This window comes from Chiloscyllium punctatum, chromosome 48 (assembly GCF_047496795.1).
Source record: "Chiloscyllium punctatum isolate Juve2018m chromosome 48, sChiPun1.3, whole genome shotgun sequence".
In the NCBI taxonomy this organism is placed as follows: domain Eukaryota; kingdom Metazoa; phylum Chordata; class Chondrichthyes; order Orectolobiformes; family Hemiscylliidae; genus Chiloscyllium; species Chiloscyllium punctatum.
Window position 1 is genome coordinate 46,097,062 of NC_092786.1, and position 16,211 is coordinate 46,113,272.

The following is a 16,211-nucleotide window of genomic DNA, read 5'->3' on the forward strand; positions in this document are numbered from 1 at the left end:
CAGATACCAGCAGCTATCTTTATTCATGTAATATTGAATAGTCACTAACTGCAGTAGGAATGTGCCGTGTTTTTAAATATTGTGATATTCTGAGGGTATCTCTGGGACGAATATCTTAAGGCAGTAAATCTGTATCTGTACAATTTGTGCAGGTAGTCAAACCTTCGGGCTGAAAATTTCCCCTGACAATAATTTTAAGCATGTTAACTTTTACACAAGAATTAGATGTGTTCTGAATAATTCACCTGAGGTCTCTTCTATTCAGTTTAATATTTTATTCAAGTGTACGAGACATTTATTTTTAAATTTTGATTTTCTTGTAGTGCATGGGCCATCCTCTTGGATAGACCCCAGACCAGGCTCCAGATTGTTCTGATTCCACCTGCTTTGTTTATCCCAGTGGTGGATGATCCAGTGAAACGGCAGAAACTTGTGGAATCTGTGCCTGATAGTATAATGCCATTGATTATCTATGAGGAAACAACAGACATTTGGATAAATGTATGTAACATTCCCTTCCTTAAATTTATAAACCAGCTGCGATTCTCATTCATGTTGTGAGTGATACATTCATTGTAACGTTAACTTTCTCACATTGTAAACAAATGGTTGCTGATCCAAAACAAGTTGATGAATGGTTCAAAATGAAACTTCCACATTCTTGCTGTGTGTCAGCTGAGTCACAAGGTCCTGGGTTCAAATCCCACCCAAGGTTCTTAGCACAAAAATTAAGGCTGACACTCCAAGGGATTTGTGTACAGGTGGAGGTGCATCTTTTGGATAAGAAGTTAATGTAGGCCCTTGTCTGCCTTCTAGAAGATTCCATGACATTATCTTGAAGAACAGGGAAGTTTCCCTGGTGTCCCTCTCAAGCAACATCACAAAAACACACATTATCTAATCATTATGGCTTCACTGTTTGTTGGAATTTGCTGAGTGGAAGTCCATTGCCTTTAATACAACAGTAACTTTTTTTGTAGGTGCACGACATACTGCACATATTTCCTCAGGTGAAAGAAAATGAGATTCAGTTCATTTTTGCCTCTGAGTGTAAGACTGGCTTTCGACACCTTTACAAAATTACAACCATCTTGGAGGAGTGCAAGTATAAACGGTCCTGTGGAGGCTACCCTTCTGCAGGTAACACATAGGAAAACTTCTCTTGAAGTTGGAAAACCATGTTATTAATTTCGCAAAAGATAAAGTACTGACCAGTTAAAATATTCCATTATTCAATGAATATTGTAAGTAAGAAAAGCCTTATGTGTAGTGTTCCTATTGTTTAGGAATCAGAATTGGAGATTTAGAAAATATATTTCAGATTCATGTGGGAACTGGTTTAATATTTGGCAGTGAAAGTAATGGAAATATAAGAGAGATAGAGAGATTTATGTTACATTTCAAATTTTGGGATTGGTCAGATTTATTTTGAATGGTCCTATATATTCCTGTATATATAGTTAACAGATAACCATGTTCCAGCCAGTCAGCACCCTCTTCCCGTGCTGTATAATTTGGTGTTTCTTTTTCAAGTTTGGCTTTTTGCATCCAAGTCCTCATGAGCGAAGAATGAAAAGCTTGGACTTCTTGTCTCATTTGAATAAATTTGATGCAAGATTTTCTACAATACTGTAATGATTATACGTTGTCTGTAAGCACATGGAGATTTTGGGTGGTCCTGAAGGATGTTATTAAAATTCAATTCTTTCAGATTTTTTCCTTTCTTACTAATCCATGTGATATCTTCCACAGATGATTTTAAATGCCCAATTAAAGAAGAATTGCCTTTGACAGGTGGAGACTGGGAAGTGCTCGGGAGACATGGCTCTACAGTACGTACGTTTTGTGCTTCAAGAATATGTTGACAGTTTCCATGCAGTAGACATTGGATGAGCTTCCAACCTTTGCAGTTTTGAGCTTTTGTGGTAACATGACACTGAAACTGTGCTCAAACTATTATTGGGTAGCAGTAGACTTTTAACTTTGCAGTGGACAGCCAGTAGAATAGGATGATCAAGCACTCAATCTCTTAAACAACAAGTTGAAACAAAAGGCTGCAAACTGATTGGGTGTTGTGTCCCAGAGTGGCTGTGAGAAAAGTCTGGGACATAGTCCCTACTTGTCTTTTTGGCTGAAGAACAGTACTTGAAGATTTGATTGAAACTCATGGGGAAATTTTTGGGGAAAGTAAACATAAGTCTCATTCCCAGTTGTTTACTGAATGCCGTGAGTTTGTTTGATAAAGTTTCTCGGATGTATAAAAAACTCACTGACGCCAAAACAATGTTGTCCTTCATTTAGATTTCAGCCATGTTGGCAATAAAACTGGGACATTAATATCTTGGTCAAGAGATGGGGTAATCTCAGGAGTTGTGCTTTTGATTGTCAGCCAGTGAAAAATGTGTGAGTGAATGGTGGATAAGAAGGCGATCAGCCTGCTTCTTATGACCATCACAGTTGAACAACTCACCAACAATTTTACTTGCAAATGAATAACAGCAAATGGGTGAGTGGAGCTGAACAGGACCATGTGTTGTAGAGTGGAGGTCTGTATGGGAATAGATGTCTAATCATTTGCTTTTGTCCACCATTTGTTATCTTAACCTTGGGTTGGCGCTGGTAACAAAAAGGCTCTGCTTTACATAGCAACTGTGCTGGTAATTGCATAACACAGTTGATGCAAACTGAATGATGTTTTCTCAAATCTTGCATTTTTGACAGATATGGGTCAATGAAGCTACCCACTTGGTGTATTTTCAAGGTACTAAAGACACACCTTTGGAGCACCACCTTTATGTAGTGAGCTACGAATGTCCCATGGAGATTGTACGACTGACACAGTTAGGCTACTCTCATAACTGTTTTGTTAGCCAGGTAAGGCTGCCACTCACTGCATATATCTACTTCACAAAATCAAGACCAGTGATCCAGCTGGAGAAAATTTATTTCCATACCCCTTCTCAGTGAGATCTTCATTTGGAAGATGTTGAATAAAGTTTGACAACATAGTGATTATTTTAGCATGTGGAGTTTTACACATACTGATGTCAGCCTTGTTTGCTGATATGATGGATATTATGGGAAACAATATCAACTACGCCAGATCAATACACCTGTTTAAAGTTTGGGAAAAGATTTGTAGCTCGGGTGCTCGTTGTTGTGGTTCTGTTCGCCGAGCTGGGAAGTTGTGTTGCAAACGTTTCGTCCCCGGTCTAGATGACATCCTCAGTGCTTGGGAGCCTCCTGTGAAGCACTTCTGTGATGTTTCCTCGGCATTTATAGTGGCTTGTCTCTGCAGCTTCTGGTTGTCAGTTCCAGCTGTCTGCTGCAGTGGCTGATATATTGGGTCCAGGTCGATGTGTTTGTTGATAGAATCTGTGGATGAGTGCCATGCCTCTAGGAATTCCCTGGCTGTTCTCTGTTTGGCTTGTCCTATAATAGTAGTGTTGTCCCAGTCGAATTCATGTTGCTTGTCATCTGTGTGTTGTCATCGAATTTCTAGAGGCATGGCACTCATCCACAGATTCTATCAACAAACAAATCGACCTGGACCCAATATACCGGCCACTGCAACGGACAGCTGGAACTGACAACCGGAAGCAGCAGAGACAGGCCACTATAAATGCCGGAGGAAACATCACAGAAGCGCTTCACAGGAGGCTCCCAAGCACTGAGGATGTCATCTAGACCGGGGACGAAGTGTTTGCAACACAAATTCCCAGCTCGGCGAACAGAACCACAACAATACACCTGTTTCTCACAGAATAACAGATTTGTTTCAATGCAGAAGGAGGCCATTTGGTCTGTTATATCTGTACTGGCTCTGTGAGTATTTTAATTAGTGCCCAACTCATGCTAATTGATAGTGCAAAAGAGTTACAATTTACATCTCCTGTTCACTTGTAGAACTTTGATATGTTTGTCAGCAAGTACAGCAACCAGGACCATCCACACTGTGTACGTGTCTTCCGACTGACTGGATTAGAAGAAGCCGCTCTTCACAAACAGGGAGAGTTCTGGGCCACAATGCTGGAGTCTCCAGGTATTGTCACTTCTTATTAAGTGGTCATGGAGTAATCCTCCCTTGTGCCATAGCATCCAGAAAGCTGCCTGACAGAGTCATACAGCATGGAAACAGGTACAGGTCGTTCTACTATTACCTGACAGTTACGTTCCTCTGCAATCCCATGCTATAGGAAATCGCACTGTAGAAAATCGCCAGAGAACATCGCTGTATTCATTCAGTAGAAAGTACAAACATCATCCATAATTCACCAATCGCGTTATAGCCAATTCGTGTGGATGAAACGTGCGTTATAGCAGAACGACCTGTACTTCGGTCCAAACAGTCCATGCCGAACATAATCCCAAACTAAACTACTCCCATCCACTTGCTCCTGGCCCATATCCCTCCAAAACCTTCATTTTCATGTACTTACACTAATGTCTTTTAAATGTTGGAATTCTAAGCATATCCACCACTTCCTGAGGAAGTTCATTCCACATGCGAACCACCCTCTGTGTAAAACATTTGCCCCTCATGTCTTTTCTAAATCTCTCTCCTCTCACCTTACAATTATGCTGTCTAGTCTTGAAATCCCCCCTCCTAGGGAAAAGACAACTACCATTAACTCCACCTATACCCCTCATTATTTTATAAACTTCCATAAGGTCGCCTGTCAACCTCCTACGCTCCTGTGAATATCCTTCAAGGCTTTCTGAGCCATGGGATCTTACAAATATTAATGGCTGGATATTTGCAGAGGGCAAGGAGGAGTCATAGAGATACATGGGGTGGCAATACATTCTGAGGTGTGGTAAAAGTCTTATCATAGACAGACATGCACTCAGGTCTCACTATTACTTGGATCCTGCTCAGCTGATAGTTCTCTGGTCATGCAAAATTTGTAATCCACCACCTGTCTATTGAAATAGATTCCATTACAAACTGATTCAAGCTTTCTTTTCCTGAAATTCTACTGGTTGTATTACAGGTTGTCCTCCAGATTACATTCCTCCAGAGATGTTCAGTTTTCACAGCAAGTCCGGGTATATATTATATGGAATGATGTTCAAACCACATAATCTACAACCCAGAAAAAAATACCCCACCCTGCTTTACACGTATGGTGGCCCTCAGGTAGGATTATTTCCCAATTCCCCGAACACTTCACTCGGTATTTCTTTATCTCCACTCCTTTTGTGTGTCTTGTACCATATCTACAACTTTCTCAAAGGCTGACAAAGAGATGGCTTGCTGCTCTGCCTCTACTGGGGCAGATGTAATTGGTGTTATTCCCCTGTTCCCACATTCTGATGGAGTTAATGGGCTATGTTAGAATTCTAAAGCAACTTCTTCCAAATCCCTGTTTGATTTATTTGTGACTACCTTATATTGAAAACCTCTAACTTTCTGAGCGTGTCTGCTCTTACCAAATTTCATAATTTTACTGATTCCTATTTCGGCACACCTCAGCCTTCTCTTTTTGAGAGGAGAGGGACCGGCCTATTTATCTTCTGGTAAAGAAAGCTAGTACTTCCCGTATGTTCTTGTAAGTCATTCTATTCACCTTCTCCATTGCCTCGAAAGCCTTCTTATAATCAAGACCGTCATAATTGTAGATGTTTGCTGATGGAGTAGGTGGTACTTGAACCTGGGACACAGGTAAGGACATGACCACGACACCATAGAGCCCATTTGGTCCAATCAAATGTCAGTACAAGAAGGATAACTTCTCTGCTTTTCAGTTCTATCTGTTAAACACTAGTGCTTGGTTTCTTTGTTTTTTTTTGGCCTTATTAGCCAATTTCAGTGATTTTTGCATTTCAGCCCTCAGATCTCTATGCTCCTCTACACAATTTAAGTTGTTATTTTCCAATAGTATTTTACCTCTTTAATTTTCTTACCAAAATATATTACCTCACTGTATCTGGTGGCAGGGTTTTCACTGGACCACAGCAAAGTGCCGTGACGTTTTAAATTATAATTAGGGGCAAGGAGGCGGGCCCTTTGACAATCTCCAGAACAGGGCTCGAGCTGCATGCTTTTAGGACTGATCAGATCCATGTACTAGCAGTGGAATCTGCTGAGCTGACTCTCAAACCTCTGGTTCTCCATGCTGAAATTCATTCAACAGTCTGTTAGCTTAGTGCCCCTGCCTGTGGTTTCTGGCAGAGTCAAAAGAGCTAGTCGAATCCCCGTTGAGGTTAGCAGAATAGTCCTTCTCTTGTGTGCTACATCTTCCTTCCTATTTGTTCACTCTTATTTCTTCTGATATTATAAACATTATTTGTGTTACTCCTTTAACTTTTTTGTGGTGTATTTTTGCCACTTGCAGTCTCTTTTAATCAATCTTTTCCAGATGAATGAGAAGTAATTCTTTTGAAGATTTCTAATACATGTTTCTTGGAGACAAATGTCACTCTTTAAAGTTTTTCTGAATGTTTTCTCTTTATCGACTTGTGATTGTTCCCCCACCTCGTGTATTCTCCACACCAAAAGGAATGCACAGATTGAGATGCTGTATCCAGGCCTCAGTTGCAGAGTAGTTGTCTGCTGGGGCATCGGGAGTAGCTGGAAAAGACTATGACCTTCCCTGTGGGAAAGTCCTGAATCTTGCTCAGATTAATGATGATGTGGAGATCACCAATCGAAGACCAGCTGCAAAGGACAATTAATTATAACCTTTAATATGGTTTCTCCCACAGAATGGTTACACAACAGTAGGCCATTCAGCTCATTGTATCTGTGCTGGCTCTCTGAAGGGCATTCCACCTCGTGCCACTTCACTGCCTTCTCCCTATAATCCTACATGTATTCTTCCTTTTCAGATAATAATGGAATTCCCTCCTGCATGGCCTTGATTGAACATATTCTGAGGCAGATCCTTATCTCTCACAATATGGGAAAACTTTTCCTCCTATTTCAGTTGGTTCTTCTGCCATCTGCACTGTCTTCTCCATCCTTCCACTAATGAGAATAGTTTTATTCCTGTCTACACTGTCCAGACCCCATCATGGTTTTGAATATCTCATATCGATTCTCCTCACAGCCTTCACCAATAAAAACAGTCCCAACATTTCCAATAAAAACAAGAAGTGCTGGCAGCATCTATGAGGGGAGGAAAAAAAGAACTGGAGGAACTTGAATTCGGGTGAAGAATCACATTGGTCTTAAAACATTAACTCTGTTTCTTTCCCTGCAGATACTGTTAGACCTGTTGTATTTCTCCAACACTTTCTGTTTTTATTTCAGATTTCCAGTAGCCACAGTGCTTTGTGTTTACCCAATTTCTCCAATCTGTCTACCTAACTGCAGTTCCTCATCCCTGGTGATGATGATTTTCTGTGCCCTATCTGATGTCATGACATTGACCCACCTGAGTATTTACTTCACAGTGAAAGTAATTTGGACAAAAGATTGTCAAAAATATGATGCAATAGACAAAAGTCTTTTTTTAATCACATAGGTGCAGTTAGTAAACAATCGCTTTAAGGGAGTTAAATATCTGCGCCTGAACACTCTGGCAGAGCTTGGTTATGTTGTCGTCGTCATCGATTCCAGGGGATCCTGTCACAGAGGCCTTAAATTTGAAGGTGCCTTGAAGTACAAGATGGTAGGTGGAAAGCTTTATACTTCGTGTGCCTTCCGTGCAGTTCTTTTATTGTGAGACTAGAAGATAACAGCATAATATATAATTTGATAATATAGGAAAAAACCTTTGAATTGCTATGAAATGGGTCTAGTTGACCCTCTTTGCTAAATTGCTGATCTCAGCTACAGAACCATGAGGAGAAGCTGAGCACCTTTCTATTTTTTTTTCCCCCTTTTTTTGTTTACATAAAGAAAAACCAAAGAACTTCAAAATAAACTCCTCCTTAATGCAAAGACACCAACAAAAAAAATCAGTCTCCTCTTCTCTTTAAAGAGCAGAGTCCTTTACTCTTTGACACTGATCCAGCTCCCTAATAGCCACCTCTCAGAGTGAACAGACTGAGCAGCTTTCTATACAGAGTCTCAGAATAAGGAGCAAACTACTTACAACTTAGTCACTTTCACTGAGTGTCATATTCACTCTCATGCACATCCGTCACTCACTCAGTATCTCACACCCCTCTATCCATAGATCCAACTGCTTCTAAAATGTTATTCTCTGCAAATGCATATAGGTTTTCAGCTGAAGTAAAATGTGAGCTTAGTATGAGCTTAATGGGCCTAGTATGGTTTGGTGTTGGTTTATATTAATCATGCAATGCTATTCACAAATTCTTTTAACATTCTAATTAGTGGATTTCTTAACAGGGTCAAGTAGAAATTGAAGACCAGGTGGAAGGGCTACAGTATTTGGCTGCCAAGTATAGCTTTGTTGACATGAAACGTGTTGCAATTCATGGCTGGTCATATGGAGGTTATCTGTCGCTTATGGGTCTAGTGAGGAGACCAGAAATATTTAAGGTTTGTATGATAACCTATTCTCATTCACTTAGCTCTTTCATTAAGAAAATTAGGAAAGTGACTCCTTATGTGTTTATGATAAGGAAGCCTACAGATCACCTGAGGTTGGAGTATGTGAATGGATCATCTGTGTTTAAATGTAATAACAAAACTTAAAATGACCATCCTTTTCTTCATTTTGTGTATTACAAATTTTCTGTATCGATCTGTTCAGAAATGTTATTACACACCTCTAGAGCAGGTGGGACTTGAACCCAGGTCTCTTGACTCAGAGGTAGGACACTATCACTGTACAGATAAGATCCACTTTCACTTCCTCTAAGCCCACTGTTGTGTGATACTTCTACAGCTGGTAAGTTAAAACTTATTGTTTTTGGATACCTTTTGTTTTAGTTGTTATATGGACCATTCGGAAGCAACTTTCATTATCTCTTAGTTGTTACCTTGCCGTTGATTCCTCGATATTCACAGCAGAAAAGGAAGCCTTTCAACTGATTAAGTCTGTGCCAACCATTTGCCAAACCATTCAAACTGAAGCTTACTGTCCATTCTCTTTTACAGTACTAAAATGCCCTCTGTTTTAAAGATTTATCCACACTTCCCTTTAAAATTATGATGATCTCATATTCAACTACCTTCTGTGGCATAGGTTTCCATGCTTGGACAATTCAATGGATAAAACATTTCTCTGAACCTCTTCCCTCAATCTCATGACAAGTTAAATTTATCAACCTAACCTCCAACTGATCATTAGGAACATTACTGTTTCCCTCTGCACTCAATCACAATCTTTCATAACATTAAAACAACTTTGGCACTTTGCAATGGCCTAATAAAGAACAGGACACTGATCCAGAGGAAGAAGTAACCAAATGTTTTCTCTAAGAGATGGATTTCAAAAAGGATGGAGATGAAGGTAGACAGATATAAGAGTATCAAAGGAGACAAGGCAGCTGAAGGCTTCAGCGCACTTTGAATGGAGGAAGGATTACCTCAAGATTCTAAGATTTCTTTTTATCCATTCATGGGATCCCAGCAATTCCAGCTGGGCCAGCATTTATTGCCTGTCCCTCGTTGCCCTTGCGCTGTCGTCTTGAGCAACATGGTTATCAGTAGCTTAATTTCAGATTTTTTTTATTGAATTCAAATTGCATGAGATTTGAACTCTGTCCCCCAAACATTAGCTGAGTTTCTATATCTATAGTCTAGTAAAATTACCACTAGACCATGGCCTCTCCTAAATTTGAGGAGGTTATAGAGATGATATGTTTGAGGCCATGAATGGGTTAAATTTCAGGGCATGACTTTTAGCTTTGATGTTTTGGCATCAGAAGCCAGCATAAGTCAGCAAACACATGGGCAAGTCAGACTTAGTTTGGATTAAATACGGGATGTAGAGTTTATGGCAGGCAGAACAGAAAAGTCCAACCAGGAGGTGATATAGACAGAAGGTGAAGGTTTCAGTGAATGATGGGCTACGAGAAAGACAGAGGAGGACATTGTTATTTGGTAAAAGTGGCCAAATCTTTGTACTGGAATTGGAAGCATGACTCAAGAACAAATAGGATGTTGACATTACAAAAATAATCTGGTCTGGTCTGAGATAGGGTTGGAATCGGTAACAAGCATATGATGTTTGTGATGAGGATCGAAGATGATGCCATCAATCTTTCCAGTGTTTTGCTGGAGGAAAGCTGGATATTGGATAAAACATTCTGATCCCTTTTCCTGTTGCCTGGTTCAGGCCTTTGTGGCTTTGTTGCTGAATGTGGACGCTAATGCTATAATTGGTCACCTTGTGCGCAGGTAGCCATAGCTGGAGCCCCTGTGACACTGTGGATCTTCTATGATACTGGATACACAGAACGCTACATGGGTTTCCCAGATAAAAATGAGAGTGGCTATGATATTGGATCAGCAGCAATGCAAGTTGACCGGTTTCCCCTTGAGTAAGTACCGCCACATTGCTATGTCTGTTGCGGTGAGCAGTTTTCACATTTAGTTATCTAACACAAATGTTAGACAATTGAGTCTTATCTGTGCACACTTTTCATTTCAGAGCGTTAAAAATCCTTTGGTAACTGTAAACTTTAAATTACAAACTTATAAATTTCATTTTATGGAAAAATAAGTTATCTTAGATATCTAGCTTGAGTTAATTGGAGGATTTGTTTTCAATTGAGTTTAGTAACTTCAGTTAAGTAAAGCTGTGTGGCCTGGTAACTGTGAATGTCACTGGCAGTGACTGCTAAGGGTGACAGACACAGAAAGCTAATGAAAGTTCAAGTTATCAACCAGAATATTTAATTCAATCAAGATGTGTTGAACAAGATGACTAATGTGTTGTACAGTTATTGAACCAAACAACTGTGGTGAATTGCTGAGCTGAATCTGATGCATCTCTGATCTAAATTTGCCTGAACAATGCTTCAGTTCCAATTATCTGACTTTGATGTTTTGGGTAATTAGGTTTGAAAAAAAGTACACGCAGATTAGTATTGGCAGTATTGCACTCATACCACAAACAGGGAGAAGAACATTGCTGGCCTTTGCAATAGAAATTGTTCTGTGAAATTCAGTCTTGAGATCAGCAAGAACCCTAATCAACAGTGACTTTCACAACATGACACTAAAGGTACTGCTTATTGCAAACTGTTCCAGAAAATGAACAGTGATCACGTTTCCTTCTCTCTTTCCCACCTGTAGCCCCAATCGGTTGCTGCTCTTACATGGGTTCCTCGATGAAAATGTTCATTTTTCTCATACTACAGTACTGCTTAGCTTCCTCGTTCGAGCAGGGAGGCCGTATGACTTGCAGGTAAAGTTACACCGCAAGTAAATAAATTTCTGTGTTAATAAGGTCTTGCGTTTTCGAAGAATGGATTGATCTAAGAGACATTCATTTTTTGCCGGATTAGTTACAATATCCTCCTTTGCTTTAAGAATCTGAGATAGGATAGAATTAGAATTAGAAGCAATCCCTTGCGATTACAGCTCGATCATTAGGATTGAGATGAAGAGAAATGTGAATATTTGGTATGCTGAATCTCAGGGAGCTGTGAATGATCCATCCATTGAGTTTATTTAATACTGACACTCGGGGAACGAAGAGATACAGGGAATAGACAGGAAAGTAGTGTTAAAGCAGACGATCACCTATGATTGTATTGAATGGTCGAAAAGTTTGAGGTGTCACGTTCATCTTCTGCTCTTATTATGGCCTCATCCCCATCATTTACAGACTAACAGATTCCATCGCTATGGTAAATAGATTAGTTCCAAGCTGCTTACATGGTACTGGTATTAAAAATTTACTGGCATTGAGTTAAGAAACCCAATTTAGGCAAACATGGGAAAACCCAAGTGTTTAAACTGAGAAGAAATCAAGACAAACACCAATACTTAAAATGGAAGACTGTTCAATTTTAAAGAAGGATAACATGTATACTTTTTAATTACTGTTTTGCAACTCTTTCAAGGTGTATCCCCAGGAGCGGCACAGTATTCGTGTTCCAGAGTCTGGTGAACATTATGAACTGTATCTGCTGTACTATCTTCAGGAGAACCTGGCTTCCCAGATTGCAGCAATGAAGTAAAAGATGATGTGTTACCTTTGAGACTTCCCATCTCAGCCAACAACTCAATGCAATAGGTGTCAGAAGAGAGACACTGCTCCTATTAATAGTGATCTGCTCTCCCCCACCGCCCCATACGTCGCTACTTGTGGTTATTTTTTTTTCAAGTAGTCATAACCTCTCTGAATCTTTTCGTGCGATGCCAGCTGTCACTCAATTTCAGTAAGAGCAACAATTGAACTCCCCCCACCTATCCATAAGCATCCCTTCTCCATTGCTCACCACTAACACATCTATAACGTGTGGCTTGTATTTCCCCAGCACCATCCTCCAGTGGCAATACTCAACATCAGCTTCCTAATCCTCGCACAAAATTGCGTCCTGCAAGCACCCACCCTCTCCCTCCCATAATCTCACTAATAGTGCCTGACAATCACTTTCTGCTGTTTGTACCAAGACTGTAAAATAAAACCCATGATCACAGAAACTTTACTTTCCAAGGGCATGTTAAGGGCATTAGGGTGATTTCTTCTGATGAATGTGTGTATATCAGTAAATATTGAAAATGCAGCAATTTCCCTTCTATTCTGTGTTGCTTGCTCTTTGATTCACCACTAGAACTCAGCATCTTTTGGAACCTTTCCCGGTGAGTTGATCAGATTTAGTGAGACTTGCCCATTTGCTTCTGGTGGCCAGATCTTCAGTTCTGCTTTTCATTATAACAGCATCTGCTCCCAGTGCTGCTGTTAATTTGCTTAATGACCATAAAACAGTAATTACTGTATTTGCACGGATTGTAGCGTAAATGGAAATGATTGTGAAACATTTTTGAGCACTTTATGTAACAGTAATGTTTAGATTAATGTCTTAAACAGTATCATTTTTATTACTTAAAAAAAATCTGGTCATGAATTATTTATTCTCTTTCAGATACATGTTGAAAGGGTTTTAGCAATGCCAGATTTGTTTAGATTTTCGGATGCAGTATCCATAAAGAATTGTATGTATTCTGTGAAGTGGTAACATTGTACAGGAGCAGATATCTGGAAGGGAGGTTGCATGTTCCTGAGTGGAACACGGATATGAAGCAGGTGGGAGAAGGCTTGAATTGGGCATAAACTCTGGCAGAACCCTGTTGGATCCAATAATCTGTTCCTCTGCTCTCAATACTATGTACTGCCAGTGAATTTGTGGAATTGTGGCCCAGATCTGGGACTGTTGGATATATGAATACATGACCCAAGGTGCCATTCACTGAAGTCCCAATCTGCTGAGTCCCATTGAAATTGCCCAGGAGATTTGTGACGAGCAAATCCTCTGACACTAAACCTATCCAGCTGGCTAACCAGAAAGTGGTAGAGAGTAAAATCCTAGTTTTACCACCTGGGTAACAACTCCGAGAAACCCCACCTCCTGTCATCCATCCATACGTCAGAACTATCCCTCTGAGTTGACTCAATTAGCCCCCAACTCCTCATCAACCAAAACTAGCCCTCACCATGTGATCATATCTGACCAAACTCAACCAGTCCTTGCTAATTTAACTATCCCCACCACCCAATTATCCCTGAGTTAACCTGACTAGTCTCCACCCATTGACCTTCTAATTTGACTAGTCCCTGAGCTGACAGCCCCTGACCTGACAACCCCTGCCCTGCCCTGCCAACCCAACTCAATCATCCTCTGACTCACCTACTACAGTAGGTGAAAGTGAGGACTGCAGATGCTGGAGCTCAAAGTCTAGATTAGAGTGGTGCTGGAAAAGCACAGCAGTTCAGGCAGCATCCGAGGAGCAGAAAAGTCAATGTTTCGGGCAAAAGCCCTTCATCAGGAATCCTGACCTGCCTGACCACTCTAATCACTTACTACCGTGCCCACTGACCACCCTTACAAACCTACAGATTCACTTGCTCACTATTTGCATACGCTCATTCACTAACATATGAGAAGCTTTGGGACCTTTAAACCCTTACCATATTACAGCAACCAGTGGTATCAAAAAGGGCATTGATTCTGGGCTGATTCTCTGCACTGCACTCAGAATCCTGCATTGGAATTTTGGCTGGGGAAAGTTGCATCCGGGTAAGTGGGTAGTTTTTTGTCTGACCAGCATTGGACCCAGCAGTTCACTGGACTAATTGGAAGGTTTGGGTTGAAGTAAGTGTAGATTTCACCCTTTTACTGAATTATTATGGGGCAATACAAATTCATGGGTACTCCTTACCTGCTAGTCTGAATGTAGTATTCTCTTACATTAACAGTCTACGCAGTGGAGTAGGAATCTGTGCATGTAGTGCTGCTTCGTTGACATTACTGAAGAACTCTGTGTGGGCTGTAGCGGGTAGCAGCTCATGGTACTACCTGCCTCGCTGGACTCAATGCAGGCTGCGCTAGCAGCATTTTGTGTGAATAAATTTTTTTGCCATTATCTTTTAGTCTCTTTATTTTCTGTTGTGGTACTTGAATCCCTCTACCTCTTTTCGGCTGGTGACTATGTTAATGCACTGGTTTTAATCATTTTTGAGAGAGGTTCCTTCATGTCCTCCCTAAAGGGTCTTTAACTGATGAGCCAAACCTGTTCTTAGGTTCAGAGGTCTGGCCTCTTTTCACACGTCAGTCCTCTCCCATGTAAGTTTAAATGTTTGTTCCATGAATTCAATCTTTATAAGGCAGGCGAGATTGTCCGAGTCAACGTTTTTGAGCCAGTATTATAAGTTCATAGGAACATTTCAACATAATCATGTTTAATGTTAAATCTGGACTTTGACCTACCAGTTGTGCTGATGGTTTTGTCCAGTACAAAGATCACATTTGTGTAAATGAGGATCAAATTGCAGTTGACATTGACTGTGCGTTTGTAGTAAATTAGTTTCAGAAACCAGATGCAGCCTTGTCTGGGCGGCATTCTTTGGCCTAAAAATGGTTTCACTTTATGTTTAAATTGGTTTTCTACAGCTGTCCTCCTAAACTTTGACTAATCTGAGGGGAGACGAGCGACCCCACATTTCTCTCTGAACCTTTTAAGCCAGTAAGTTGGCATGATTGAACACATTGCCAATGGATAACGGTGTTGTTTTCAAGTTGGCGGACAGGGAGTAACCGTGAATTTGTATTGTTGCATGATGATTCTGTATGAGAGCACAATCCTGTAGATGCATAGTTACACAGACATAACCTTGGCAGCAAACAGCTTTATGCCCACACAAACGTTCTCACACCTTGTTTCATCTGGCTTTGTCAGCCAACCCTTCTATTCCTTTCCCTCTTGTGTGTTCATCTGCCTTCCCTTAAATGAGTTTACCTGGTCACCTCAGTTACTCTTTGTGGTAATGATTTCCACATTCTCATACTCTTTCAGGAGGATAGAGGTTAATAGTGTGATTTCAGTGTAGACTGAGAAAGAATATAAACAGGATGTCAACTCACTGGAGCTTCACTTCCATGCTTAATTTTTGTGTATTACCTTCATGTCTATAAATAAATCACTCACCTATAGAAATTGGAAGAAAAGCATGTTGAAACATAAATCAGAATTTACTGTTAGGAAGGAGAGTTTTTGCTGAAGACAGTGATAAATCCCTTTTGTAAGAAAATTCAGTGAATGGTCAGTATGTAATCACTGTTCAGATTCAGTGCTATTTACATAAACATAGGTGAAGCAACCCATCAACAGGCCGTCTGACACTGTCACCAGCAGCAGTGTGCTCTCTTCGGTTTACTCTAGTGATGGAGAGGGATAAGTGTGTACTACAGGGCAAGAGTTATAGCTGGGGGCAGGGAAATTATGATGCGTTGAGGCATGACTTAGGATGTGTGGATTGGAAATGTAGATTCCAAGGCAAGAGCGTAATTGATATGTGGAATTTGTTCAAGGAGCAACTATTGAGTGTCCTTGATAAGTACGTACCTATCAGGCAGGGAGGAAAGGGTCGTGTGAGGGAGCCGTGGTTTAATAAGGAATTGGAATCCCTTGTTAAATGGAAGAGGGCGGCCTTTGTAAAGATGAGGCGTGATGGTTCAATAAGGGTGATTGAGAGTTATAAGGTAGCCCGGAAGGACCTGAAGAGAGAGCTAAGAGCAGCAAGGAGGGGACATGAAAGGTCCTTAGTTGGTAGGATTAGGGAAAACCCTAAGGCTTTCTATAGGTATGTTAGGAATAAAAGAATGACTAGGGTAGGAAT

The 16,211-nt window shown here is 40.5% G+C and overlaps 1 protein-coding gene across 3 annotated transcripts in view; it reads left to right on the forward strand.

Annotated features, from left to right (window-relative positions):
- LOC140468973 (dipeptidyl peptidase 8-like) overlaps positions 1-14,458 on the forward strand; it is a 30,426-nt gene extending 15,968 nt beyond the window's left edge. For all 3 annotated transcript variants that reach the window (XM_072565127.1, XM_072565128.1, XM_072565129.1), the window contains 11 exons: positions 324-501; positions 981-1,140; positions 1,753-1,832; positions 2,722-2,874; positions 3,907-4,042; positions 4,995-5,140; positions 7,470-7,616; positions 8,303-8,455; positions 10,262-10,404; positions 11,162-11,273; positions 11,935-14,458. In XM_072565127.1, the coding sequence (XP_072421228.1) occupies positions 324-501; positions 981-1,140; positions 1,753-1,832; positions 2,722-2,874; positions 3,907-4,042; positions 4,995-5,140; positions 7,470-7,616; positions 8,303-8,455; positions 10,262-10,404; positions 11,162-11,273; positions 11,935-12,051 (1,525 nt within the window). In that variant the 3' untranslated portion in view covers positions 12,052-14,458. The remainder of the gene's footprint in view (positions 1-323; positions 502-980; positions 1,141-1,752; positions 1,833-2,721; positions 2,875-3,906; positions 4,043-4,994; positions 5,141-7,469; positions 7,617-8,302; positions 8,456-10,261; positions 10,405-11,161; positions 11,274-11,934) is intronic.
- Positions 14,459-16,211: the final 1,753 nt, after the last annotated feature.